The 27349-nt window shown below is 39.3% G+C and overlaps 1 protein-coding gene across 17 annotated transcripts in view; it reads left to right on the top strand.

Annotated features, from left to right (window-relative positions):
* Positions 1-245: 245 nt before the first annotated feature.
* MYO3B (myosin IIIB) overlaps positions 246-27349 on the top strand; it is a 409912-nt gene continuing 382808 nt past the window's right edge. For 13 of the 17 annotated variants that reach the window (XR_011528406.1, XR_011528404.1, XR_011528405.1 and 10 more), the window contains exons 1-6: positions 991-1097; positions 13745-13928; positions 14668-14802; positions 23667-23771; positions 24011-24110; positions 26950-27026. Coding sequence is in view for 13 of the 17 variants with exons in the window: in XM_070580111.1 (XP_070436212.1) it covers positions 1069-1097; positions 13745-13928; positions 14668-14802; positions 23667-23771; positions 24011-24110; positions 26950-27026 (630 nt within the window). In the remaining 4 variants the exon portion in view is untranslated. Of the gene's footprint in view, positions 491-990; positions 1098-2344; positions 2433-13744; positions 13929-14667; positions 14803-23666; positions 23772-24010; positions 24111-26422; positions 26563-26949; positions 27027-27349 lie in introns of those variants that run through there. The other 4 variants (XR_011528407.1, XM_070580113.1, XM_070580124.1 and 1 more) reach the window with 3 other exon arrangements.

Here is a 27349-nt window from a genome sequence, read left to right on the forward strand (position 1 = left end):
GCTGATGCTGTAAAGGGTGAGGATGAGGAATGAGTAAGTGCCTTGAATTTCATGGCACTTTGAAATAGCAGTTCAGTAAGGAGATTGGGCTAGAAACCAGATCCTCTGCCTTGAGAAACAAATAAACAAATGTAGCTATACATCTTTATGTGTGTGTGTATTGAGTGCATGTGTGTATCTGCAGTGATATTTACCGTTAAGAGTGGTTATGTTTGGATGGTGGGATTTTATGAGTGTTGTAATAGTTTTCTTCTTTTCTTTTTCTTTTTTTTTTAGTGTTCTATGAAACTACAACTTTTTTTTTTAATTAAGAAAACCTCATTGGTTTTTTAAAGTTCTGATTTTTAATCCTGTGTTAAACAAACATTTATTGAGGACTTACTGTACAATGAGTATTTGCCTGTGAGGCAGAAGAAATTATTAAGGCATGGCCTCTGTTCTCTAGGAGCTCACTGCTGGAGAAGACCAACATGTGAACAGTAAATATCAGGTAATGTGATAACCACTGGAAAAGAGTCCATGATACAGTGAGATCATAGAGGAATGTCACCTCTAATGGGAAGATTAGGAAAGGCCTCCCAGAAGAGATGACATCTGAGCTGTACTTGAATGAGTTCTATCCAGCTGTGTGCAGATGGGTTCTGTTTGTGAAAAAGACAGTTCCTACAAATGGGCCTTGTCTCTTACCAGCCTTTCCCATTGTATTGTGCACTTGCTTATATGTTAGTTTGGAATTAGTCTCTAATTTGTTCATGCTTATATGGTATGTTTTTTCTTATTTTGTGGGTTTCTGGGTGTTTATTTAATATTCGTACCAATTTCCTCAACTTTCACTGTTCACCTTTCTGATTTCTTTTTAAAAACTATTCTCTATGTTTGAAAGCAGTCCTCTATGATTTGTGATTCATAGAGAACTTACTATAACATTTAGACAAAATGTCTGAATAGCATGCTCAGAAATGGAAATCTTCATCATGAATTTTCTCATAAGTATAAAATGTTGCTGGACAAGTTTCTATTTAAATCATACTTGTTGGGCTTGACTGACTGCAGGAGTTCACAGGGTACATGCTTCAGATTGCTTTGTTTTCAGCAAGGTAAGGCTGCACCTCCACTATGGAATAATGCAGGATATTTAAAAAGGATACAGGCCGGGTTACTTTGGGGTTGTTATGAACTAAAACCAGCCTGTGAGGGACTCAGATCAGCTCATGAGAAGGGGGTGCTTCTTAGAACAATGCAGTAGGAAATCTCCTGGATATCCAAGGACAGACAACAAAGCTTAGCAGGATTCAGAGGGCCTGAATATAGAGTTTATGTTGAACCCACTTGCCATCCTCTCTCAGTCATGGTCCTTTTGGTTTCTTCCTTCTCTCCTTTCCTCTTCTCAAGATAGCCTTCTGCAGCTTCTCATGGTTCCCACTTTCCCATGGCTTAAACATCCATCGGGGCCAGAATAATATCCTCTATAGAGATCTCTTATTTGTTAAAAAAATTTATGTTTTAAAATAAAATATATGCACCAGCAAAAAAAATAAATGACTGGTATAGAAAGGTATAAATTTTTAAAATATTATATTAATTTCTCCCTTTTCGAACCTCTTTGACTCTTGGTACCTCTTCCTAAAGTTTAAAAGTTTCTTTTGTAGCCTTCTGGAAAATGTCTATATAAAGATACACACCTATAGAGAGATACATGCACAAACATACACAAAAATGGCTATAAATGTCAGTATTCTTTTTATTTACACAAAAGTTATCTTTATACACTGTTCAGTACTTTTTAAAAACTGTTATTGTATGTGTTGGCATTTTTTCCATATTAGTGACATAAAACTTATCTCCTTTCTTTTAAGTGGTTACATATGGCTAGATGGTATTTCGTTTTATGTGATTATTATGATTTATTACATAATCTCTCCATATGATGGACCTTAAAGTTGTATCTGGTTTTCTATTAGAAACAGTGCTACAGTGAATATCCTTGTATGTATATCTACTAGAAGTCTAATAGAGTTTTAGCTCTTAGATTTGTTCTATGATGATTTCAAGTTAATTTCTGTATGTGGTATGAGGCAAGGATGGAGATTCCTTTTTTCTTTCTGTATATAGCTTTACAATTGTTGCATTGTTTGTTGAAAAATTTTCCTTTCTAGTAATATAGAAATATGGTTGATTTTAAAATATTGACCATGTATTCTGTAATTTTCATAAACTCACTAACTAGTTCTAGTTGCTTTTTTGTAAATTCCATCAGATTTTTTTATATAGACTATCATGTCAGCTGTAAATAAAGGCCATTTACTTCTCCCTCTCCAACTTCCAATCTGGGTGCTTTTAATTTCTTTTTCTTGCCTTATTGCAGTGACTCTACCACAAGGTTGAATAGAATTGGTGAGAGGAGACACCCTTGCTTTGTTGCTGATCTAAAGGTGAAGGCATTCAGTTTTTCGCTATTGAATGTGATGTTAATCCTAGGTTTTTCCAAGATACTTTTATCAAGTTGAAGAAGTACCCTTCTATTCCTAGTTTGCTCAGCATTTTGTTTTGTTTTGTTTTTAAATCCTGAATGGGTATTAAATTTTGTGAAATGCTTTTTTTTTTTGCACCTATTGAGATGATCAAATGGTTTTTCTTTTTCAGTCTGTTAATGTGATGAATCTAAGTGTATTTTTTTGATTATACATGTAGGATAAATGCCTGCCAGTAGAATTTTGATATTTGAAATATTTTGACTATTATCCTCAAAAATATTGTGCCAATTTACACTCTTACTCGTATTGTCTCAATTGCTTATTTCTCCAGATCCTTCTCAACACTATCAAACTTAAAAGAAATCTTGTCAGTCTGATAGGAGATAAATGCATCTGAGTATTTTGATTTATACTTTAAAGTTTATGAGTGAGATTTAGCATCTTTTCCATATCTATTACACATTTGAATTTATTTTCCCATTAGGTTGTTCCTTTTCTTTTCCTATTATATATATTCTTGATGAAAAAAAGGAAAAGAAAGGAAAATTAGCTCTTGATGCAGATACTTTTTACTAGTTTGTTTTTGGAAAAATGTTAATACTTAAAAATAATTTTGTCCATAGAGAAGTTTCAAACTTTTATGCAGTTACAATTATCAATTTTTTTCTTTATGGCTTTGGGGGTCTATATTCAGCTTGAAAGATCCCTTGCCTGTGCTGAGATTATAATACATTTTACCCATGTTTTGTTTTGTTTAAAATTTTTGATACATTGTAATCTATTTTGGTGAAAGGAGTGATGTGGGCATCTGGCTTAACTTTTTTCCTAAACAGTTAGCCAGCAAGTTAGGCCAAAACTATTTATTGAATAGTATTGTTTAGTCCATCTTTTCTCTTTTGGTTTGAAATGTGATCTTTATCATAAATCCTACTTTCTTATGTATTTCTTCTACCTTTGTGTTATACTCTGTTCTGTCTACCTGTCTGTTTATATCTAGTCCTATACCATAATGTTTTGATTACTCTAGCTGTATAATCTTAATATCTGTTCAGGTTATGTTCCCCGATTTTTCTTTTTCAGAATGTTCCTGTTTTTGCTTTTAATTTTCTAGGTGACCTTTAATGCCATTGCGTCGAATTCTTAAGCAAATAAAAATTTAAAACTTAGAGTATTTACTTTCAAGATAAACTTTAGGAAAAATCAACATCTTCACAGTAGTTTCCTATCCAAGAATAAGATATGTGTCTTTCCGTTTATTTAAGTCTCTTTTCATTCCCGTGATTTTAAGACTTTTACTTTGTATACTTTCTGTTGTACTCTTATTAGGTTTAACTTTGGGCATTTTACTTTTTCATTCCTGTTAAAATGGTATTTATTTTCTGGCTTCTTATATTTTAGAAAAACTTTTGATTTCTGTAGATAAATTTTATACTCAGCCACCTCACTGAATTGAATTAACTTAAACTTGGTTTAGTTCTTAAACTTTGATTTTCTAGAATTCAGTCATTCCAACTGCAGTTTTTTTTTGTGCCGTCTTCTCAGTGTTTTTCCCTATTCTTTTTATTGTCTAATTGCATTGGCTAATACTTCCAAAACAATGCAAAATGATACGGAGATTGTGAGAGATCCCTGTCTTTTTCCTGATTTGGCTGACAATGTCTGTTATTATTGTTTTGTTGCTTTCTTCTAGAGGTTTACATTTTTATGAATTTTGACACTTTGTTGCTGAAAGATTTATAATACTTATAAGCTCGTTAATGATTTAAACTTTGGTTGTTCCAACAGTGTGTAGAACAGTACCTGGTGCATAGTAATTGCTAAATTATTATTATTGAATGTACAAAATAGCTATGTTTTTTAATAGTTTGTGCCCTGAATTTACTCTTTTCTGATATTAATATTATGATTCTTTTTCTTTTTCTTACCATTCAACTGGCTTATCTTTGACCTTCTTTTTACTTTTAACCTTTCTGAATCATAAAGAGACTCTTGAGGAGTTTTTTTTTCCTTCCTTTTTTCCAGTACATAGTTGTGTATCCTAGTTGCAAGTCCTTCTACTTCTTCTGTGTAGGATACCACCACAGCATGGCTTGATGAGTGATGTGTAGACCTGCACCCAGGATCTGAACTGGTAAACCCCAGGCCTCTGAAATGGAGTGTGCAAACTTAACCACTACACCATGCTGTTGGCCCATGGTGTTTTTTTTTTTTTTGAGAGTTTATTTTAGATGTGGATCTCTACAGATATGGTTTGTTTTGTATTTTGGTCTCATTAAATAATCCTTTATTTATTGATGTAATAAATATTTTCAGTCTTAATGCTTCTTAATTTTCGTTATGTTTTCCATTTTTAATGCCCTCCCCACCCCCGCCCATCTCTTACCCCGTGGATCGTCTTTTCTTCGTATGGTGTATGTATGTGTCTATATGAGTAAGTGTACTTTTCTTATGGTGATGTCAAAGAATTATAGTCTATTTTTTCGTCTTTTAGATATTTCTTTTATAACTTTATATAGTGGTTTTAACCTCTATTGTCAGTTATCTATTGACTATTTACTGAGATGGGTGAGAAAATTAAAACATGTACTTTCTTCTTATTTTTGTTAATACTATCGTTTCACTTAGTTAACTTTATAACTTGAAATAGTATACTTAAATATCAGTTTTTTGATTTATCATCTTTATAAAGAAATATGAGGAAATTCGACCTTTATTTTCCCTTCTACCTCTCTCCAGACTGTTGAATTTGGTTTATTATTATTTATTATTAAAATGTGTATTTCCCTTCTGTGAATGTACTTCATACTCTTCTTTAGCCTTAATATAAATAGGTTCATTTCTCCCTATCAGACTTTTAACAGAGTTCCACATTTATTTCTTGGTTTGCTGGACTTTAGAGTGAAGTCATTTTTTTTCAGATAGGACTCATGAAGTCACTGAGCTCTTGCATGTCTGAAAATGTTTGTTGTTGTCTTTAAACTTGAACAACAATTTGGCTAAATGTAAAAATGTTTTTTCACATTTTTTTCTCCCTCAGGACCTTGTACACATGGATTACATATTTTCTTATATTGAGTTGAGTGTTGCTGTGGAAAGAAGTCTGAGCTTTTGTTCTGTTTGTTTGCTTTTTATTTTGTTTTGGGGTTCGTGTGTGTCCTACGTATCTGAAAAATTCTCTCTCTGCCTTGAGATTCAGTAACTTTACCAGGAAGTATCTGTCTGAGACCTGTTCATTTTGCCTTCTGGTGTATGGGTAGTGGGGATTAGGGGCAATCAGGGTTGATAGATATTGACTTTGTTCTTCTTTCTGAAATATTGTTTAAAACACTGTGCTAGGTTCATTCCATCTGGCAGGAGGCATCTTTTCCTGCATATCTTTGGAAATGTAACTTGTTTTAGAATAGAGCCTGATTATTTCTCCTACTTCCTTTTAATGATCTACAGAGCCTGGTGTTACATAATATATGCAAAAGATTCTTAATAAATTCTTATTGAATATATAAGTGAATCCACTTGGACTCATTTTTCTGCTGCGAATTCACCCTGTCTGTCTACTTCTCTCTAGATAGGGAGTGTTGCTGAAGTTTTTCAGAATTTTGTTCATTGACTGTCTCCCAAACCAACTACACTTCTGGAATAAGAGAGAGAGCTGAGTTGAGAACAGCAGTGATTCCTGGGATCTTCCATCTCTCACTTTCCCTGAATGCTGCTTTTCAAAGATTATGACATGAAATTGTGTCCCTTCTTTTGTTTGATTACTGCTAGTATATTTTTGTTTCATTTTATTTGCTGGATTTCAGTTTTTTGTTGTTAACATTGTTCATTCATTTGGTTTTAGGGAAAGTTGATACTTGACTTCACTCTTCCATCTTACCCCAGAAATCATAAAGTTTTTATAAACAATTTAGAACCTCAAAAGCAGAGCTGAGCTTCTTATTCTTCCATTTCTTGTAGAACCTAGTCTAGGGCTTACATAAAATTGGCATTTCATAGCTACTTACTGAATGCATAAATAATTAATTTTATGGTAATTTTGTCTAATCTATGACCTATTGTTGTTGAGAGAAAGGGAGGTGATATACAATCACCTTAGAATTACCAGGTCTAGTTTTTGATTAATCCTGACAGGTGATGGTCAGAGCACAAGGAAAGAGCAATAACATGGAAGAAACAGTTACTTTCTCTGAGGAATACATACTTCGGAATGAAGATGTGTAGTGCTCACTTCAACCCTGAAAGAATTGAGCTCATCTATTTGCTTTGGATCCCATGTGGGATATCAGCTCTCAGGGCCTCTGAAAAGACACAGTGAATGAGCAGGGAATTTATCAGGAGTGCCTTTCTCCTTTGGATTAGTTTGTTTCCCTTCTTCTTCACTAAACATATTGGTTTTAAGGGCACTGTGTGAAATTTGTTCCATGGATTCCTTTTATTGCTAAAGTCAAGGCTCGCCTCAGACTATTCTTCATTTTCCTTCTAGGCCTTTCACCAGCCACTTAGGGACCGCCCACCCAACCAGTTAGTGTGTATTTCTCTCTTTTTTTATGTGACTCTGCATTTAGCCTTGGGCAGATTCACTGTCATGCTGTTGGGCACTTTCTTTTTCAGGGACAAGATGAAAAAGATTACCGATCTTTGTAGTGAGGAGTCTTTCTGTTCATTTTGGTATCTATGTATTGATCTTCTTTCTCTTTTCCTCTGTCAGGAAGAAAGAACATGAGTTGGCCGGGCAGAAGAAGGTCACTTGCCTTCTTCTGCCTATTGATTTTCCTGTGCTATTCAGCGGTTCATTAGTTTCTCCTAACTACAGTTCTGCATTTAGCACCAGTTTGGGCTGGGACTTCAGCCACAGAGGGGGACTGACTGTGCCTCAGTCAGCTAGAGGTGGATTGGGAAGGTGACTTTCTGACAGTATGAGTGTGGGTGCTTTAGAATCAAATGCTGGTGTGGTTTTTGCTGGTCTTATGTTAGTGGTTTACTGTTTCTTACATGGGTAAGGGGCTAGACCACGTGAGACTTTGAGACTTTTTAAAGAATATTATCCAGGATGATGGTGTGGAAACGCTTCAAGGGGGTGGGATTGACCAGATGTCTGAATACCAGGATGTACACTGACACATAGTAATTACACAGAATTTTAAAAACTTTTTATTACAGAAATTGAGAAACATACAAAAGTAAACATAGTATAATTATGAACCCCCATGTACTCAGCTTCAGTAATTATCCCTCATGGCCAATCTTGTGTCATGTATGCCCCTTCTTATTTTTTCTCTCATATTTTTCCAGACATCATATTACTGCACCTGTAAGTATTTCAGGGTATATGGCTAAAAGATAAGGACCCTTTTTAAAAACATAATCATAGATACAATTGTCACAAATAAAACATAATTAACAATGCTTTCTTCATATCATCAAATAACTACTCAGTATTCTAATTACCTCATAAATTTTATAATTTTTAGGTGGTTTTTGTGAATACATACTTTATTTCATATTTGCTATGTATTTTAAGCCTCTTTTGATCCTGAGGTTACCCCTTTCAATTTGTTTATTTTTATTTGCAATTTGTTTTTTGAAGAAATTTGGTCATTTTTCTTGAAAATTTTCTTAGAGTCTGTATTTTGCTTATTGTACATCCATGGTGTTGTCTAACATGTTGGCATGTCCTTTGTTATTCTTGTAAATTGGTAATCTAGAAGCTTGATCAGATTCAGGTTTAATTTTTTTGGCAACATCATTTCTTAGGTAGTGGGGCGTTTTTACATCTGAGTGTGTAATGCCTGACTTTGTTTTTGCAGTGCCAGAAATCTATGGAATTGAAATCTCTATGGTGTAATGTTTGACAAAACCTAACTGTGGAATATTTTGTGGCTTAGCTTTTAAAAGTATGTCCTCCGCTGATAATTGAAACCCAAACTCCTAAGAAAGTCTTTAGACATTCAATCCTGTAAGATAAAGCAGCAGGTGAGCTATTAGTTTACCACCCTATGTGAAACTGCTCACCACAGTGTGATGTGTAACCTGGGCAAGTTGCCCCTCTCTTGTGTTAAGGGGTCTGGAGCTGAGATCCAGATCCCTGTTTTCAGGTGGTGCTAGACGTGCCCCTGCTATTAGTCGCAAACACAGGTCATGTTCAGTCCATTTGTACTTATCAACAGAGAAAATATTATTGACAGCCTGCTTTCTCAACCACCATAAAGAGATATGGCCTCTGCTCTCTAGGTCTTCTAAAAACAAAACAAAACAAAACAACATAAGAAAAAGACAATTGTTCTTAAGTTCCAAGGGACTGTGTTATCACAAGATAAAGTCTCTTACTAAAAATCTATTTGCTTATCTGTCTATCTATCTATCTATCTATCATCTATGTATCTATGTATCTATGTATCTATCTATCTACCAACCAACCATCTAGTGGCTTAAGTAATGAGAAGTTTGGGTATTTCCTAATTATTTGGCTAATAATGATGTTGGGGCAAAGATAGGAAATTATTCCTTTAATACCTATGTTATGCTTATTTACTGAATGGGGATATCTTCCCTAGGTGATGTCCTCTTTGCCTTGCTAATAACTTGGCTGTTCTTAGTAGAGGAAGGGTTTAGATGTGGCAGGAAGATGAGGGACAGCAGGATCTTGCTCTGAGAGAGTAGTGATTTTGATGAGAAATCTGTGGCATCGACTTGCATAATACTAGTGCATGCAAAAACAGAGTGTTCATCAAATCCTCACTTTAGAGCAGCTGCACACACAGGCACAGCCAGGCCAATAGGACTTCTAAATTGGTTTGTAAACTGTGTGAGCCTCCCCTGTGCTGACAAATGCCATCACTCACCTCTGCCGAGAGAGACTAGTCCTTCTATTTGTCCTTCAAAGAGAGTAGCTTGTGTAGCCTGAGATTTCTAGCCTCCTGAGGTCACCCTTTCATTTTATGTGCAAATAAATGATGGAGGCCCCATTCCCTGGGCACTTCTGAGGGTTCTGCAGAGTCCTGAGATTCCAGGTTCATCCCTCTCACTCCAAACTGCTCCTGGCTCTTTGGTCAACATTGGCTATTTCCATCAGGCCCCAGCTCTGTCATGCCCCACAGACAAACATAGGCAGAAATTCAGTCTATCATTAAAATTAATATTCTGGCCAGGAGTGGCTTTTCAGCTGTCAGAAGGACTGCTCTAGCTGCCTCCCCAGAGCAGATTATCACCACCTTTATAGGGCTGTATAAGCAGCTAGTGTTTGGGCTGACTGTTTAATCAGTTGTCAGAGAGTTTATAGAGTCAGATATTGATTTTAAAGAGAGAAGACTGGCAATCCTATTAATATGCACATGTTCTGTTGCACCTTTATTTGACCTTGTCTGTGAATGCCCAGATCAGCATGATGGGCATGACAGTGGAACCTGATTGGTCTGTCTTCTGCCCACCCATCATTGGTGCTGACTGTAGATGACTCCCTCTGGGTGAGTTGTTCTTGTTTTGTGGGGAGCAGAGATTGCTGTCCAGTAGGTTCATGGGGCATTTAGCCTTCATTTGATTGGGGTTATTTTCCCCACAGAACTTTTCAATATTTAGTGTGTTTGGTCAAAGAGAACTACCTGACTCCATTCTATTCTAGGTCATGGAATTGGGCCTGGGGAGGCCTGGATTCCTGTTCCTGCACTGCCCCTAAGCAGTTGTGTCACCAGTCTGGGTTTTGGTTTCTTCGTCTGTAAATTGGGACTCTATTAGTTTACTAGGGCTGCCATAACAAAGTACCATAGATTGGGTAGCTTAAGCAACAGAAATTTACTTCCTCACAGTTCTGGAAGCTGGAAGTCCAAGATCAAGGTGTCAGCATGGTTGATTCCTTCTGAGGTCTCTGTCCTTGGCTTGTAGATGACCATCTTCCCTCTCTACATTTCTGTTCCCTAATCTCTTCTTATAAAGACACCAGTAATAGGGATTAGGGTCCCCCCATATGACCTCATTTTACCTCAATTACCTTTTTAAAGGCCCTATCTCCAAATATAGTTACATTCTGAGGTACTGGAGGTTAGGACTTCAACATATGAATTTGGGAGGGGTACAGTTTATCCCATAACAGGTCGTGAGATGGTGGTGGTGGGGTGCTTAATCAATGATTTTCTAATAGTGTTCTGAGGAGGCCCCAGAGACTAGGGTGACAAACTGTCCCAGTTTGCTCAGTTCTAAGAGGTTTCCCAGGATATGGGACTTTCAGTGCTAAACTGAGGCAGTCCCAGGCAAACCAGGATGGCTGGTCACCCTATCAGTCTCCCACAAGGGGCACGAGGCAGGCACTTGCTTCCTCAACCTGCCTCAGCTAGGGCTGTGCTGCTTCTCTCAGCTTATACATCAGCATTCTAAGTGATATTTAATTTAACAAAAGGGTTTTGTGGCCAAAAATCATTAGAAAACCACTTGATTTGATGGCCTCCAGGGTCCTCTTCTGCTGCCACATTCTATGATTTAATTTCATTTGTACACATCAAATTCTAGCCATTTGTCTGAAACAAATAACTGGAGCAAAACTAATTTGTTTCTCATTTATTTAGTGACTAAAAGTGAAATAAAACAGAACAGGAAACTTTGTTAAGCTTGCCTATTCTGAAGCAGAACTTGGTGCTGTGCCTTCACGATGGCAGATGACACTTGCTCTGCTCACTTTGATCTGTCATCATCCCATAATCCTGACAGAAACTCTGTGAAGTGGGTAGCAGCAGCAGCAGCAGCCGCCCCATGATGCCAATGAGGAAACTGAGGCACAGAGAGATGAGTAACTAGCCCAAGTCTCAGGGCTGGTCACGCAGGGCCAGGATCACACAGTTTGACTTGAGTGCTACTGTATCACAGCACTGAGCCTAGATGCAGGTGTCCCTGCTGGTGGGCAACAGGAACTGCACTAGTAAGTGTAAAGAAATTCCATTTAGGCTGATGGGCCAAATTCTTCTCTCCAAGAAGGGCACCTCCCTGGAGTACCCTCCACACCCCTGCCTGTCTGGCCTTGACCAGCACCTACAACTGGTCCTGCTTTTTGCTCTTGTAGAAGGTGAGCCTAGAACAGTTCTCAAGGTATTGAGAGGTTTTGGTGATCTTGCAATAAAGAACACTGAATCGCATAGTGACAAAGTTATTCCCTTGCTTATTCTTTTTCAGGTCTTTTGACGATGTTAAGGGAAAAGTTTGTACTAGTCTTTTTTTTTTCTTGAGGAAGATTAGCCCTGAGCTAACTACTGCCAATCATCGTCTTTTCGCTGAGGAAGACTGGCCCTGAGCTAACATCCATGCCCATCTTCCTCTGCTTTTTATATGTGGGATGCCTACCACAGCATGGTGTGCCAAGTGGTGCCATGTCCGCACCTGGGATCTGAACTGGTGACCCCCAGGCCGCCGAAGCAGAGCTTGCAAACTTAACTGCTGTGCCACTGGGCCAGCCCTGTCCTAGTCTTTAATTCCTCCCCATCACTCAGTGGTCTCCCTTTTTTGGAAAGAGCAGAGGCAGCAGTATCTGGCTGGACTTGGATAACTATTGTTTTTAGCATAAACATCCTTTTGTAGTTAATTTTGATATTTGGCAAGTGATTTAGGGTGGTGACATAAAGTGCCTTTAAAAGGCATTCATTTAGGGGCTGGCCCCGTGGCTGAGTGGTTAAGTTCGCGCGCTCCGCTGCAGGCGGCCCAGTGTTTCGTTGGTTCGAATCCTGGGCGCGGACATGGCACTGCTCATCAAGCCACGCTGAGGCAGCGTCCCACATGCCACAACTAGAAGGACCCGCAGTGAAGAATATACAACTATGTACCAGGGGGCTTTGGGGAGAAAAAGGAAAAAATAAAATCTTTAAAAAAAAAAAAAAAGACATTCATTTAAATGAAAAATCAACTGATTTAAAGTATTTAGTAACACAGCACAGGTGATGTAGGTGATGTACAGATACGGCAAAAATTGTGAAGCATGTGGTGAGAAAGATGATTTTGTGAAACACTGGCTAGGAGGAAAGGTTGGATTTCGTTTCTAATCTTGAAACCAGCAGATGAGAGGCAGGAGTTGTTTGACCAGCTGACCTTTCAGGGTCAGTGCCTCAGCATAGAGTGAGCCTTCCCTGGGCTCTCAAGGTCCTGGTTACAGGCCTCTTTGGAGCGTGGTGTGCCTGCCAGGTGAACTCTAGAAAGACAGGTTCCCTTCCAGTGTCAACCCCACAGCCACTGGGATTTTATTTTGTTTTGTTTTGGTAATGGTTTTCAATATCTTTGAAATGCCTCCCTCAGAAAGGGTAAGGATAAAAAGTGGATTCTTGTGCCAGGTCAAAAGGCTATGTCTTGGGAGAATGCAGTCTAGAAAACAGTTAGAATTAAAAGTGCAAATTGCAGTGCCCAGCATAAGGCAGAAGTGCTCATCCTGGCAGGACACCAAGCCATGGTGTGGAGATTGGATGCCGTGGCTTTTGCTGTTGGAGCCTGACAGCCCCTCCCCTGGAGTTGCAAGCAGCCTGGGAGCAAACGAAGCTGAAGGGGCTTTTTCGTAGGATCAGTCTGAGGTGACTTTGCCTGCCAAGCTTGCTGCTGGTACTTAAAGTACTTAAACTCCACAGGGCTGTGTCCTTATTTAATAGAGTACTGCTAAGGCAAAGTGGGTTTGCAGCTCCTGGTTACCCACTCAGTGTGATTCCCACACTAGGCTCTTGCTGTGTAGATGGGGTCTGGGCTGGGAAATCCTTGCAGGACCCAAGACCTGGTCGACAGTGGGTACTGTGCATTGACTGATGCCTGCCGCAGGCACCAAATCCTCCTTCCTAACAGCCCACGCTTTGTACATAGAGGTTGGATACCGGTTTCCAGTGACCATCAGGGAGGTCAAGGTTACCATAACCTGGGCACAAAGAACTTAGACCTATGGCTTTCAGCCATTTTCCCTGGCAGCAGCAGCAGCAGCAGCTCCCACTCAGCAACCTGGAATGCTAACTATCTAGTCACGACCGGACATCTTCTTTGGCCCTTTTGTTCCCTCCTGTAGTATGGATCTAATATCCCCTTTTAGAATTGTGTTTTTAAAGATGCTTCAGAGTCATGTTGCCCACCCCTCTATCTTCTATCCCTATTTCTTAAGGAGGCTTCAAATCCTTTTTTTAAAAAAATCTGCTTAAAACAGAAGGGGAAAAAAAAGAGAAAAAGTACCACAAGGTTGCTGGCTAAGAAATAAAAATATTCTTGTTTCACAGGCCCCCTGCCCCTAATCCTTTGATCTGTTGCACATAAAAAACTTTTCTCCCCACCAGGAAAACTCTGTATGGATTGTTTCATTACAGTCCCACGATGCTTGGACTTGAATCGCTTCCAGATCCCACCGATACCTGGGAAATTATAGAGACCATAGGTAAAGGCACCTATGGCAAGGTCTACAAGGTAGCTAACAAGAGAGATGGGAGCCTGGCTGCCGTAAAAATTCTGGATCCAATCAGTGTAAGTAACAGTGGTAAACTGTACACAATATAGTATTTCATGCACATTTTGCTTTCAACTTTTTTCTTGGTTCTAAGGATAATTTTCATGAAACTTGGCATGAAATCTCAAAATGAGTTATGATTTGTCAGGTCATCTGAATGAAGGGACTCCACTTGGAGTTAAAAACTCTCCTTGATTTTCTCTTTCTTGCCCTTTTTACTGTTGTTTTAGTTTTGGACCTCTGAGCTCTTCAAAAGTTATTCTTTTGGAAAAAACGATGCATTGGCCTTATACAGAGGCTGGTCTCTCTGTGATTTACAAAGTGACTCAGACTTGTGGTATTTGATCATCTTAGCATGGCATTTTATTTCAGAGCACTGAACACTGAGGTTATAATGCTGTACACTCTTTTGCACAGTCAGGTTATAAGAGTCCTATCCTGGTTGGGTCCCTTCGAGCTACTTCTCCTTAAGTGCTTTGAAAATTCAAATATTTTAAATAAAAAAAAAGATATTTATAATAGTATTGCTGAAGATAAAAGAATATAATGAAGACCTTTTATTCATGTAATAGTAATTAGAAGGTTTTAGTTGGGATCTGACTATCCATTGTTAGGTTGTTTTAGGATATGGTAATGATGACATTAAAAATATAGAATAAATGTGCTTTATTAAGTGACTACTTGATCATGATGTCATACCTGTACCCTTCCTCACACATTAGACTTAATCCAGCATGCATTTTTCACCCTGTGTAGGATATGGATGAAGAGATTGAGGCAGAATACAACATTTTGCAGTTTCTTCCTAATCATCCCAATGTTGTAAAGTTTTATGGGATGTTTTACAAAGCGGATCACTGTGTGGGAGGACAGCTGTGGCTGGTTCTGGAGGTAAGAGGCTCCCATTGGGTAACCATCAATTCAAAAAGAGCACCAGGGGCAAGCAGATGCATTGTTGCTTAAGCACTATAAGATACACATTTGAGGAGTCAGTCCCTCCTGCATGTCACAGGTACCTTACCAAATGTGGTGTTCTCCTGCACAGTTCTTACTCATAGGCTGTGTGCTGAAAATGTTCTTGTTTCTCCGCTTCACAAGTTTAATAATCTTTTCGTATAATACAGTGAATATAGGAATACAGTTGGAAAAGGTTATTTTCTTCCCTAAACTGGGAATATTTTATAGAAAACATGTTCTAATTGATTTCAAATCATTTTCAAGAATTGTTAACCCAAGATTTACTTGGTTGCCAAATTTGAATTAGCCTATTCATGTTCATTAATCCTCATTTTAGATTGGGTTCCCTGAAAACAGTTTCTGAGAGTTGTGTATGGCAGCTTTATTGGAGAGTTCTTGTAGGAGATAGACCTGGAAGGAAGTGAGGAAGGCAGGATTGGGCAAGGGAGACATTGAACAGCAATGTGTTTATGACAGAGGCCTCAGCCCATCCTTGGGGAGATGAAGAAGGGATGCTCTTGAAGTGTCCTGCAGTATGTCTCCGCATCAGCCAATCATTGGCTGTGTGCAATCCTGGGAGGGGATGTGTCCTTGGAGGAGGCAGTTCCCTGTAGCTGGGTGCAATTCCTGTTGAGAAATGAGGCTGGGAGCTGGACCAGGGAGCAGCTGATGTTCCTGGCAGCATCTGCTCCTAAAGAGGGAATCTGAAGGGAACACCACCTGTATTCATTGTAGTCCTGCGTTTTTCCTCCCTTATTAATGGGAATGAATGTGTGTAACGAGGTGGGAAAGAATCAATTCCCTGTAAATAGGGAATTCCCCCATGGGATTAAATGACAAAGACACAGTAATGACAATATATGAAATTAGCATATTAGGACAGGTCTATTGCCTCATGCTCACCAGGCCTACCCTGATTGTTCTGAACTCCATCCCTCTGAAGAAGCACATGCCTCCGTTCCTGAGGTCACATATGTGATCCAAGACCATGTGGATACATGTGAAAGCTTTAAGAGAGAAGCACCAAAGGAGAGACCAGCCCTTAATTCACCATCTGGCATCTCTTGTCTGAATCTTCCATTTGGCTCTGGGAGGGCCTGGACATGGAACAGTATATCCTTGCTGCCATGGCAACCATGTATGGGGAATTCATTTGTTATATTCAAATGGGATAATCTTCAGGGAAACTAGTTTGAACACTTTTGTCACATCATTTGCCTTCCTCAGAATATAAAGATATAAGGGGTTTTGGTTTTCAGAAATCATCTTTGTCTGTTTACTTGGGTATTTAAGTCATATAACGTTCTCATAGTATCATCTTTTGGATTTTATTATTCCCCACCCCCTCCCTGAGAATATTATGAATTTTATCCTGCCAATGAAGCTCTAGAATAACATTACTTTTTTAAATGCTGCTTTTCTTGGGACATGAAAAGTATTGTTCCTAGGGTCTCTGATTATATTCTTCTTCTTCTTCATATATCTTCAGCCAGAAAGGGCTGTGTATGGCCTTGAAAGATGAGAAGGAGCCCAGAATTATGAACTGAGTCTTTTGCAAATACTCCCCTACAGACTCTCATGTTTTTTCAGGGTTACCACGGGCATATAATGAGGCTGCCCTGGGACACTGAATTATTCATACCTTAGCAATACAATGTGCTTATGTGCTTTATGCCTTTTGCAGGTTGTTTTGGCCCACGCCAAAATTGGTGGTATGAAGTTAATGTCCTCAGTCTTTTCTGTCCTGAAATGGGCCATCTGAAATGGGCCAGGCTGCTGAGTGGTTAAGTGTGCCCAGTGCCTCCAATATGCTTATAGGTACAGGGATTCCCGGGCTCCTAGAGCTGGCAGGAGCCTTGGCCTTCCTTAAGGTCACTCCGCTAGTGTTCTTTTGAGGAACAAGGCCCAGAGAAGGAGTGACATGCCTACAGTCACATAATGGGTTAACTGGCAGAACTGAAGGGGGAGCCACACTTTAGCACTTTGCTCCCATCACGTGCTGCTGCTGCCTGTGGCACTGTCTGCCATGTCCCGGGAACACAGATGTGGGAACTCTGCCTGGGATGGCAGAAGTTCCGGTTCCACCCACCCACCCACACACACACACACACACAGAGCTGGAAGGTGATGATGGTCCACAGAGCACCCTGACTGTTTTGTTTTGCTCCCTCTGCAGCTATTTTAGGAGTGCTTTAGGAGACTCGCACAATATAATTATGATCTGTTTAGTATTGTTCTCCTCATCTGCTGTGTATTGAGATTAAATTTATGTTGCCTTTGCTCTTTCCTTACCAAATGCGACCAAAGGACCAGTGAGAAGCTATTCCACGGAGCAATTCTGAAGGATAGAAAAAAGTTATTATTAACCCTCTTAAATCACCACAACTCTGAAAACAACAGCAAATAAAAATGTCGTTTCTGAAATTCATTACTAATTGTTAGCAGAAAGCAAACCAAAACTCTCTTTCATGACAGACACCTACTACATTAGAAAGATATGGAGAGAAACACTCATACATAAGAATGTTTTGGGAAATTTGTGGATAAGTTTTATTCTAAATTAATATTAAATTTGAAAAATCTGTAAGTCCTATTATCTCTTACCTAAATGAAATATAGTAAGAAGTTAGACCTTTAAGAAAAACACAATACTCAGAAAAAATACCTACTATGTGCTAAGGCATGAACTATATTTTCTCTTTTTTCCTTTCACTATAAAACCTTCATCAGGTACATACTATTAATTTCAGCATGAATCATGTGTTCAACTTAAAAGGAATGGTTTAGAGTTTAGAGTACTAGTAAATGAGGCTGTAAAGTAAAAAAAAATACTCCTTATATTTTTAAACCAGATAAAAGAATCAGTTTTTTAAATCTATTTTTCCTCCCAGAGATCTATCTAAAAGTTCAGTATCTAATCCAGAGGGGAAAAAAAGATTCCTCTGTCCAGTTTTTGCACTTATGTAAGACCCTAGAAAGTCCATTCTAGGCCTGAATATCATTGCAAGTTAACACTTTAAACCATTTTTCACCTATTGATGTTGTGGTATGAATCAAATTTGTCAAGTTTATCACATTAACAAATCAGGATCATAGCAGGACTCTGATGGTCTGGAAGACAGGATTGGTAAGTTTTGGTTGGCTAGAGATGGTTAGAAGACACTGGAGCATTGAACCCTGACTCAGATGGCAGGTTCTGGCAGGTTTCTAGAATGAGAGTCACTGGAGTGCTGCGTTCAGGAGGAAGGTACAGAACACTTGGGAGTGGAGAGGAAGAACTTTGAAATGCAACAGAGTTGCATCCCAGGTACAAGTGCTGTATGTGTTCAGCCAAAGCCAGAGAGAGTGAGAAGCTGAGAGTGGGAGTGATTCTGCCACCCATTCTACTCATTAAGCATGTGTCCTGGAGAGAGACTGGGCTGGGAAGTGGGAGTCTTGGGGCCCACCTGCCTCTTGTGGTGTGGGTATCTCCCCACTCTGACTGGAACTCTAGGGTTTCAAGTGACATAGTTTTCATTCTTCTAGGTGCAAGCCAGTGACTTTATGTGGAATCAGTAAAATAGACACCATCTGTCCCAACAGTCTGGAGGAAAAATATGTTGTTATGGCCTTACTGAGAGGTGAACAGTGTCCAATACCATGCTTCCTAAGCCATCTTATAGAGTAATTTTGACAATTCTTGACCTTTGTTTTATGCCCTCTCTAGAACCTAACACCCTTGCAAGACAAGGTCCCCTGAACAAAAGGGCACTGAAAAGAAATTCCTCTTAATTCTGCAATCTGACTGGTCAAATCAACAAGCCAGTACAGAATCTACTTGCAAGTTGGAGCTTTGACTAGATTAAAAGGTCTGGTGATTGTGTTGCATGGGCCATTCTTTAATAACGTGAAAGAAAGTTAATGGCTTATTGAGCAAGGAACATTTTATTGCTTGAGGTTATGACCATCTTAGCAAATGCACATACTGTGATTGAATCAATATTCAACAATGTTTTGGAAAATAGATATGGAATGTAAATGATTTTTCTATTTTTCTTGGTTTGGAGCAAAGCACTCATTAAATTCTAGATGCATTCAGCTGCCACATTTGCTGAATGCTGAGGGCATAGGGAGGAATGCAAGGGAGGAGACACACCTCTGTATTTGAATCTGATGCCTGGTAGAGTGGGTGGGAATAAAGGACTGCATGTGCCAACCCTCTGGGGTTGGGCAGGAGACTTGGTTGCCTTCTTTCAACTTAAGGGGATTGTTTTATTTCATCCATTTAAATGTAATTCCTTGTCATGCTTTTGGAACGTTTAGTCCATTTCATTGAACATTTACCCCGGTTAGACGATTGTCAGTGTGTGCCTGCTTTCCTTTTTTTTATATCCACATACCCCAAATCTTTTCTCTATAACCTATGGGCTGCCCTTTCAAACCTTGCTGGAGGGATTATCAACTTCACAGGACAGCTTCCTCTAAAGGTGCCCTGAGCACTTTAATTCTATGTTTCTGTGAATCATGGGAAGTCAGGCAATTCTTAAACTCTGACATTTAGTGAACACAAGACATGGACTGAGTAAGATCCTTTTGTTGTTCTTAAATCCACAGCTGAGTTTTGATCCTGCTGACAAGATGGCTGCCCTTAATCTCTTCATAGGTTCCACAGTTTTGAAGAAAGTTTCTAACTTGTCTAGCTATATAAAATGTCTCTGACTAGGCTTCTATTGCAGAAATGGCCCCACTTAAAATAAAGCAGGAGAGGGGCTGGCCCTGTGGCCGAGTGGTTAAGTTCATGCACTCCGCTTTGATGGCCCAGGGTTTTGCGGGTTCGGATTCTGGGCATGGACATGGCACCACTCATCAGGCCACGTTGAGGCAGCATCCCACGTGCCACAACTAGGAGGACCCACAACTAAAATACACAACCATGTTTTGGGGGGATTTGGGGAGAAAAAACCAGAAAAAAAAAAAAAGTAGAACAGGAGAGAGACTTAAGAGGTTTCAGGGAAAAATTCTAGGGTTGACTTAGTTTGGATCGGCACTCAGCATTTAATTTAAATTTTCTCTGGGTAGAATTTTAATAGTGCACTTGCAATTCAGTAAAGCATGTGCCTCCCTGAGACAGGAACCAGGCTGAAGAGAGGTTCTCATGAAGGTGCTCTAGTGCCTTGCCTTCCTATTACTGCCTTGGATTTAGAGGATCAAAGAACTTTATTGATATTTCCCTTATTCTCATAATATCCCTATACTCTCTCTCTTCTTAACCTTTCCCATCCAGTTGATTAGAAATTCCTGTCAATTCTACCTCACAAAAGCCTCCTATTTCTGTCCCCTTCTCTTCGTCATCATGACTGTTGACTTTTTGACCCTGCCTCTTTTGGTTGCTTCAACACTCCCAAAGGTGCCCAGCTCCTGGTATCTTCCTTTCCTGTTCACCCTCCAATCTGCTGCCCAAGTCATCTCTCTGGAATGCAGATCTGAACAGAGACCTGCTACCTAAAACTTGTTAATAGCTTACTCTTCTTATCTAATGGTATATTATGGTGTTATAATATGCGTGAGTATAGTAATAAAGCCCATACTCCTTAGCAGGGCACACTTGTCATTCCCTGTTCCCCACCTTCCTTCCCCATCTCCCTACCCTAGGATCCTGGTACCCTTTGTCCCAACAGTAACAGAATATTTAGAAATCACACACACACATACACATGCAGACAGACAGAGAGACACACAGACACATACACTCACAGACACACACAAACACACCCCTCATTCTTTTGTGCTCCTTTCCTTTGCACATGATATTCCTTTTCCAGGGATGCCCTTCCCCTTCTTGTCCACCTGCCGAAAAACTCATTTGTCCTTCAGACTCATTGTAAATGTTACATCCTCTGGGAAGATTTCCCAGACTGTCCGCTCTTTACCCTACCTCAGCAGAGTTCAGCATTCCTGCATCAGTGTCACCACACTCTCTTAGGCACACCCCTGCTTCCACATACCATACTCCACTTATGTCTCCATTATTGGTCATGAGCTCTTTAACTCACAGGGACTGTGTCGTATTCACGATTGAATAATGAGTAATAAACTGGACAATCACAAACTGTTGAGAACAAAGAGGTAATTTCTTGTCAATAACTGAACTCAACTTTGTTCTTGAGCCCCCAGCCTGCCTAGAAGAGACAGCTGGTTTTAACTCATTCTGTTAAACTTAGTCCAACTGAGTGGCTTTGGGAAGGGGCAAAGTCTAGTATTTATCACACATTTTCACAGTCCAGTTCAAAGTTCAGTCATTTGGGTAAGGACTCAGTTTTATTAGGGCCTCTTCTCTCTCTCTTCCCTTCCCTTCTCCCTGGGTGGCATCTGGATCTGAGTACAAGCAGATGCTCATGTATAGTGATGGCAGTTAGGTCAGGGCTTCTGAGCTGTGTGGTGACCCCCAAGTCCTTGTACTGCTTGCCTTTAGTATCTCCCCATGTCCGTAGTCCCTGATACTCTTTTCTATCCTGAGGTCCTCACCCTCTTTGTCCTTCTCATTCAAACACTAGTCTTGTCCCTTACCCCAAATGGAGCATAAAGTTCTGAATTGTAGGTGAAATGCAGGAGCAAGTCATGAGCAGGCCATAGGGAACTGTCCTTATAACCCCAGGCTTGGTTGGCCTCATCATACCCTGCTGCCATTTCCACTCAGCATGGACACCCCTTTGTTGGCATGAAGGCCCTGTGAGGAGGTCTCCCTTTAGATTTCCAGATGGGAAGAGAGTCATAAGAAACTGCAGTTTCTATTATTATATTAACCCCTTATGCAGACTCTCAAAGAGGAACATCTTTACTCTAATCTTGTTCTCTCAAGCTCTCCAAGCTCCATGTCCCCAGCCTCAGAAGTGCTCTTCTTCTTTTGGGGTGAAAACTTCCTTATGTTATGTCCAGCATTCTTCCCTGATCATCAGTTGACTCTGTGGTCAATTCTCTAATTTTTGTCCCTTGAAATATAGAATCTAGTTTGGGGAGTCCTGAGAAAATTATTTTGTGTCTAACTAAAGCTTAGCTTTTAAGACTATTCTATGAATCATGGCACTGAAAGTTTATTCATTGCTCAAAAGGGTATTAGAATTAACCTAGAATGTTATTTGCCCTTTCAGGGTCGTGTGAGACATAGTTGAAATCGAAACAATGTAGAATCCTTTGGAAGACGTTAGCCCGGTACTCAGTGTTATGACCATCAGGGCCATTGGTGTTGAGTTGCGAGTTAAACCTAATATTGGCAGAGAGTGAATTCCTCAGTCGCCTTATATACTTCCAAACTCACGGGACCATCATAGCCTTCAATGCGTTTCACTGTTTCTAGCGTCCCTCCTAAATCATTTCTGAGAGAGTCATTTTAGCCTAGTTTTAAAGATTCCCTAATGCTATCTTAGATTTTTAGTCACATACTGTCCCTTATGATCAATCTAAATGATAAAAACATGGGCAGATTCAGTTCCAGGTTATCCTGATTTCTAACGTGTTTTCAAGGTTTTTGCCACATTTGTAGCAGGGAATGATAAACACGTCAAATAAAAACATCTGTTCACCCTTTACTAAACGTTGCAGATGTTCATAATTAGAATCGAATAGATCCTAATGTATTATTATCTTGATAAAGAGTTGTCTTCTTTTAGGAAAGGTGCTAATCTATGCTCCCTCAGATTTCCTTGCTTACAAAAAGCCCATTGACTCAAGCAGCACAACCCAAAGGACCCCCCACTATTCACTAGTTAACTCTTTCCCAAATTGCAAAGTGTCAGGAGGAAACTTAAGTCTCTAAAGCAGAATCTTAACCTTTATAAGGAAAGGAAGGCTCTGAGAATCTGACAGAAGCTCTGAATTTTCTCAGCAGAAAAATGCAAGGTGCATATACAACATGCTGCCTACAATTTCAAGGTATTTACATGCCCTATTCAAACCAGTTAAGAATCCTTGATTTAGGATGGCAGGCAGCAAACCCAAACCTGCACACTGACTTCTGCAGTTGGTAAAAATTATCTTTGAAAATCCTTAAATTGCTGCAAAAGTATAGTCTACCTGGTTTATGTAGTCTCGAATCTCAGTAATGTACTATATGTAACAAAGAACAAATACGCAGGATATACTTTTACAGTGTTTTTAATTACAGGGGAAATCAAAAGAGAAGAGCATAAAGTTGCTAAATGCCTAAAGTTGACTGTGAGAAAGTTAAATGTGCATATGACACAACTCCACTCCGTAAATTTGACATGTAGTGGCAATTCCAGAAAGAGCTGCTGGTTGGGCTTCTGATGCCTGCAGTGCCAGCACTGGAGACAGGAAAGTTTGAAATGAAATTTATTCCCTCCTAGGTATCAAGGGCAGGGCATCCATCTTGCCTCTTCCGGTCTTTTCTTATTCTCAAAATGTATGTTTTTAAAAAAATAGACAGTACTCATGTAAAATGTCCAATAAGTCACCATGATTACTTATATGCTTTCTCTATCCCAAGTTTCTAAATAACGAAGTGTGCTTTCATATTTCACTTGACAATTAAAAAATCAACTTTTTGGACTTGCCCTTTCATTCATAAATCATCACCTTGAATAAAAAATTTGCACACTCTCTCACACACATACACACACAGAACTAGATTTGACTCTGTAATGGAAATTTGAAGTTTAATTATTCTGACCTGGAGTTTTATGATCTGCAAATTTACTATGTTGGGTCGGTAATCGGTGGGCTTTTCTTCTTAACATCTTTTTCTTTTCTTTTTGTATGTGTCTCCTGCTTTCTCTCTCTCTCCTCGGCACCTCCTCTTGCAGCTGTGTAACGGGGGTTCGGTCACTGAGCTTGTCAAAGGTCTCCTCAGGTGTGGCCAGCGGTTGGACGAAGCAGTGATCTCATACATCTTATACGGGGCTCTCTTGGTAAGAATGGCCGTCAAGCTGGGTTTGACAGCAGAGGGGGCAATTTGTCATCACTTGGATCCCTATTGCATATTAACAAGGGGAAACGACCCTAAAATATGCAAGATGTATAACAGCAGGGAGGTGTAGCCAAATGTGAACTCACATTAGGCTTTTTAATAGTAGGGTAATTGTTTTAAAATAACCTTGCAAATTTTCCCTTTCTCCTTCCTGTTATTTGGTGGTGGCATGCCTTGCAGGGCCTTCAGCATTTGCACAACAACCGAATCATCCACCGTGATGTCAAGGGGAATAACATTCTTCTGACAACAGAAGGAGGAGTTAAGCTCGTTGACTTTGGTAATGACTGCTTGTCGTTTGTTTTGTTGATGTGTGCAGTTTAGCCAAAGGCGATAGTTTATTACAATCTTAGTAGACTGGGGCCTCTCTGCTACGCCACAGGCGGAGGGACTTTTCCAGTCAAACACAGGCTGGAGAGTGGGAGGTTTACCAGATGGATCACTGTAGGAGATGCTGTTTGTTAATCTATTTTCAGCTTTAGAAGCTATTTTATTAAAGATAGAAAATAAAAGTGTTTCAAAAGAAGAAATTGACAGAAAAACTTTTCAGTTTTCTGGTAAGAATTTCACATCTCAGGGAAATTGTCTATAATTTACATTTTGTGATTTCTTCTTTTGCATATGAAAAGAGAAAGCAGTTTGGTCTTTCAAATGACTTTCTCTAGCCTTAGGCATACTTATTGCCAGTGAGCAGAAGGTAGACTAGTCCTTTGGATCTGGCAGCTAAAATCCCTTTAAATTGTGTTTATTGCTGCTACATGTGAGGCTGGTTGAACTGGAAATATTAACAGGAAGTGGAAGTGTGAGAGGAAATGCAGAGTAATATCACCTAAAGCCAGAGAACTATTGAATATCTCCTTGCCGACAGTCATGTATTGATATTCCACAAACCAACAAACCATTTGGTTTTCCTTTTTAAGTTTATTGAATGGTTTAGTCTTCAAAATGAGTTAAACAACAGTTAGCACTTCAGCATGATTGTTCCAAATAATGAGAAAACATTTATAGAAGCACTTTTAAAAATATTCCTTATTAATGCCAACATACTAGGAGAAAAGATTGATGGCCTTGATTGTTTTATTTGTAAGAAAGGGTTTGGTGTTAAAATGTATCAGTGAATCATTTGCTTAGAAGAAATTACTCACAAATAAATGATGTAATTTTAGGTGTATTGGTCTATAAGAGCAAGCAAAGAAAAATAGCAGAGGGGCACTTTGTTCAAGTCTTATGCTCCTCTTTCTATGTAAAGAATGGTATAAATCTGTGAATGTGCTGTGTATATAATATCAAATATGTATTTTTCACATGATCCTGGGGACAGTGAGTGTGTTATGAGGGAAAGAGCCTAGAAGGATGAGGATGGGGATTAATACTGATTTATCTACTTACCAGCTTTGCAATTTGGCATGAAGGTAAAGGCTCCTAATCTTTCCAGTAGAAGTTCATGAACTTCCAGTTGCTGAGAAAGAAATTTCTAGAAATTAAAACCAGAAAAATATGGTTGATTTTTACCAAAATTGTAGCGGAGGACTTGGTGAAATAGGAAATTATCCATAGCCAATAGAATTTAGAGAGCCCTCTTTGGCTTTCTAAGAAAGAGAATGCAAGTGGCTAACACATCAACTACCCCCAAAAAGCAACCCTTGGGTCCTTGGCAAATCTATGCCTGATGTTTCAAAGGTGTTTCTTTGGCTAATAAGCACTTGTATCCAGGTTTCTAAGTTCTTGTCATCAACGTTAGTGGCAGCCCTGTCATTCTCTTAAGGGCTGCGTTAGATTCCTGCTTGGTACAAAAGAATACCTTATATTTGTAAACTACAACTCAAAAATCATTTTCACATTTGTTCCCTTATTTGATCTTAGGAAAAGCCCTCTGGGTTAGCTGTCAACAGTATCATTATCCCCAGTTTGAAGATGAGAAAACTGAGGCTCAGAGTGAGTTGGTCTGCTCAGTGTCATACGATTAGGAAAAGGTCTAAGTGGAATGGAAAACAGGTCTTCTGACTCCTAATCTGGTGTATCTTTACTTCCACTTTATTCCCTTGTGGTATAAAAAGAGAGCTGGCTGAAGACTAAGACAGATAAAGTACATTGAAAGTATATTAAAATTCAGGTCCTCAACATTGAGCCCTGGATAATAATATTATTAGTCGATTTCTTTTTCCATTTGACAAACATAGTTTTCTTGCCAGGTGTCCAGGCTTCTAGGTAAGATAAGGCACTGAAAAAATTTTATGTCTACACTGATGCTCCATTATAGATAATACATGCCAATTTTCTTCCTCCATAAAATGCACCATTTTAAGAAAGAAGTCACCTGAAATATTTTGGAAATATGATAGGAAGATATTTTAGCTTGATCCTAGTTGTTGATGTTTGTCTTTTGATTCTGATTTTGCAGCAATATAGACAGGAATGTTCATTAGGAAAAAAAAATATTCTAGTGGTTTAGATAGAGCAATAAATGTTCCCACACAGGGGTTGGCAAATTACAGCCTGTCAGCCGAATCTGACCTGACTCCTGTTTTTGTGTAGCCTGTGAGCTAAGAATGGTTTTTACATTTTTTTGTTTCATTTTGTTTGTTTGTTTAGAAGATTGGCCATGAGCTACTATCTGTTGCCCATCTTCCTCTTTTTCCTTGAAGAAGATTGTCACTCAGCTAACATCTGTGCCAATCCTCTACTATTTTACGTGGGATGCTGCTACAGCATGGCTTGATCAGCGGTGCTAGGTCTGTACCTGGGATCCAAACCTGAGAACTCCGCGCCACCAATGCAGAGTGTGCAAACTTAACCCTTACGCCACTAGGCCGGCCCCTGCTTTTTACATTTTTAAGTGGTTGTGAAAAAAAATCAAAGGAAGAATATTTTATGACATGTGAAAATTATATGCATCCATAAATAAAGTTTTATGGAAACACAGCCACACTTATTTGTTTCTGAGTTGTTTATGGCTGCTTTTACACTGTAATGGCAGAATCAAGTAGTTGTAACAGAAACCATATGGCCCACAAAGCCTGAAATATTTACTATTTGGCCCTTTATGGAAAAAGTTTGCCAATCCCTGGTCTAGCATCATCCTCTGCTCACTGCTGAATTCTGACACCCTTTTCTTATAGGCGTCTCAGCTCAACTTACCAGTACACGTCTACGGAGAAACACATCTGTTGGCACCCCATTCTGGATGGCCCCGGAGGTAAGTGGGGGCATTTTGTTCTTTGTGCTTCTTGAGTGCCTTGGTATTATGCCTTTTTATGGGAAAGTCATATGCTTTACAAAATTTTCGGGAAGAAGAAAATCCTTTATACTTATTGAATTGTAAGAGTCTTGGTTGGGTGAGTGATGATGATGAGGCTTACTCAGAAAAGCAGGATTAAGTCATAGCTAGCCCATAGGGTACCTTCATGCAATAAGGAAAAGGGGCCCCCTCCAGAAGATGCAGCTCTCTCCAAAGGGCACAGCTTGGCAAGCTCATCCAGCCTTTGTGTAAATTAGGAAAAGTCGCCTTCACTGGATAGA

Source organism: Equus przewalskii, chromosome 17 (genome assembly GCF_037783145.1).
Source record: "Equus przewalskii isolate Varuska chromosome 17, EquPr2, whole genome shotgun sequence".
NCBI classification, from domain to species: Eukaryota; Metazoa; Chordata; class Mammalia; order Perissodactyla; family Equidae; genus Equus; species Equus przewalskii.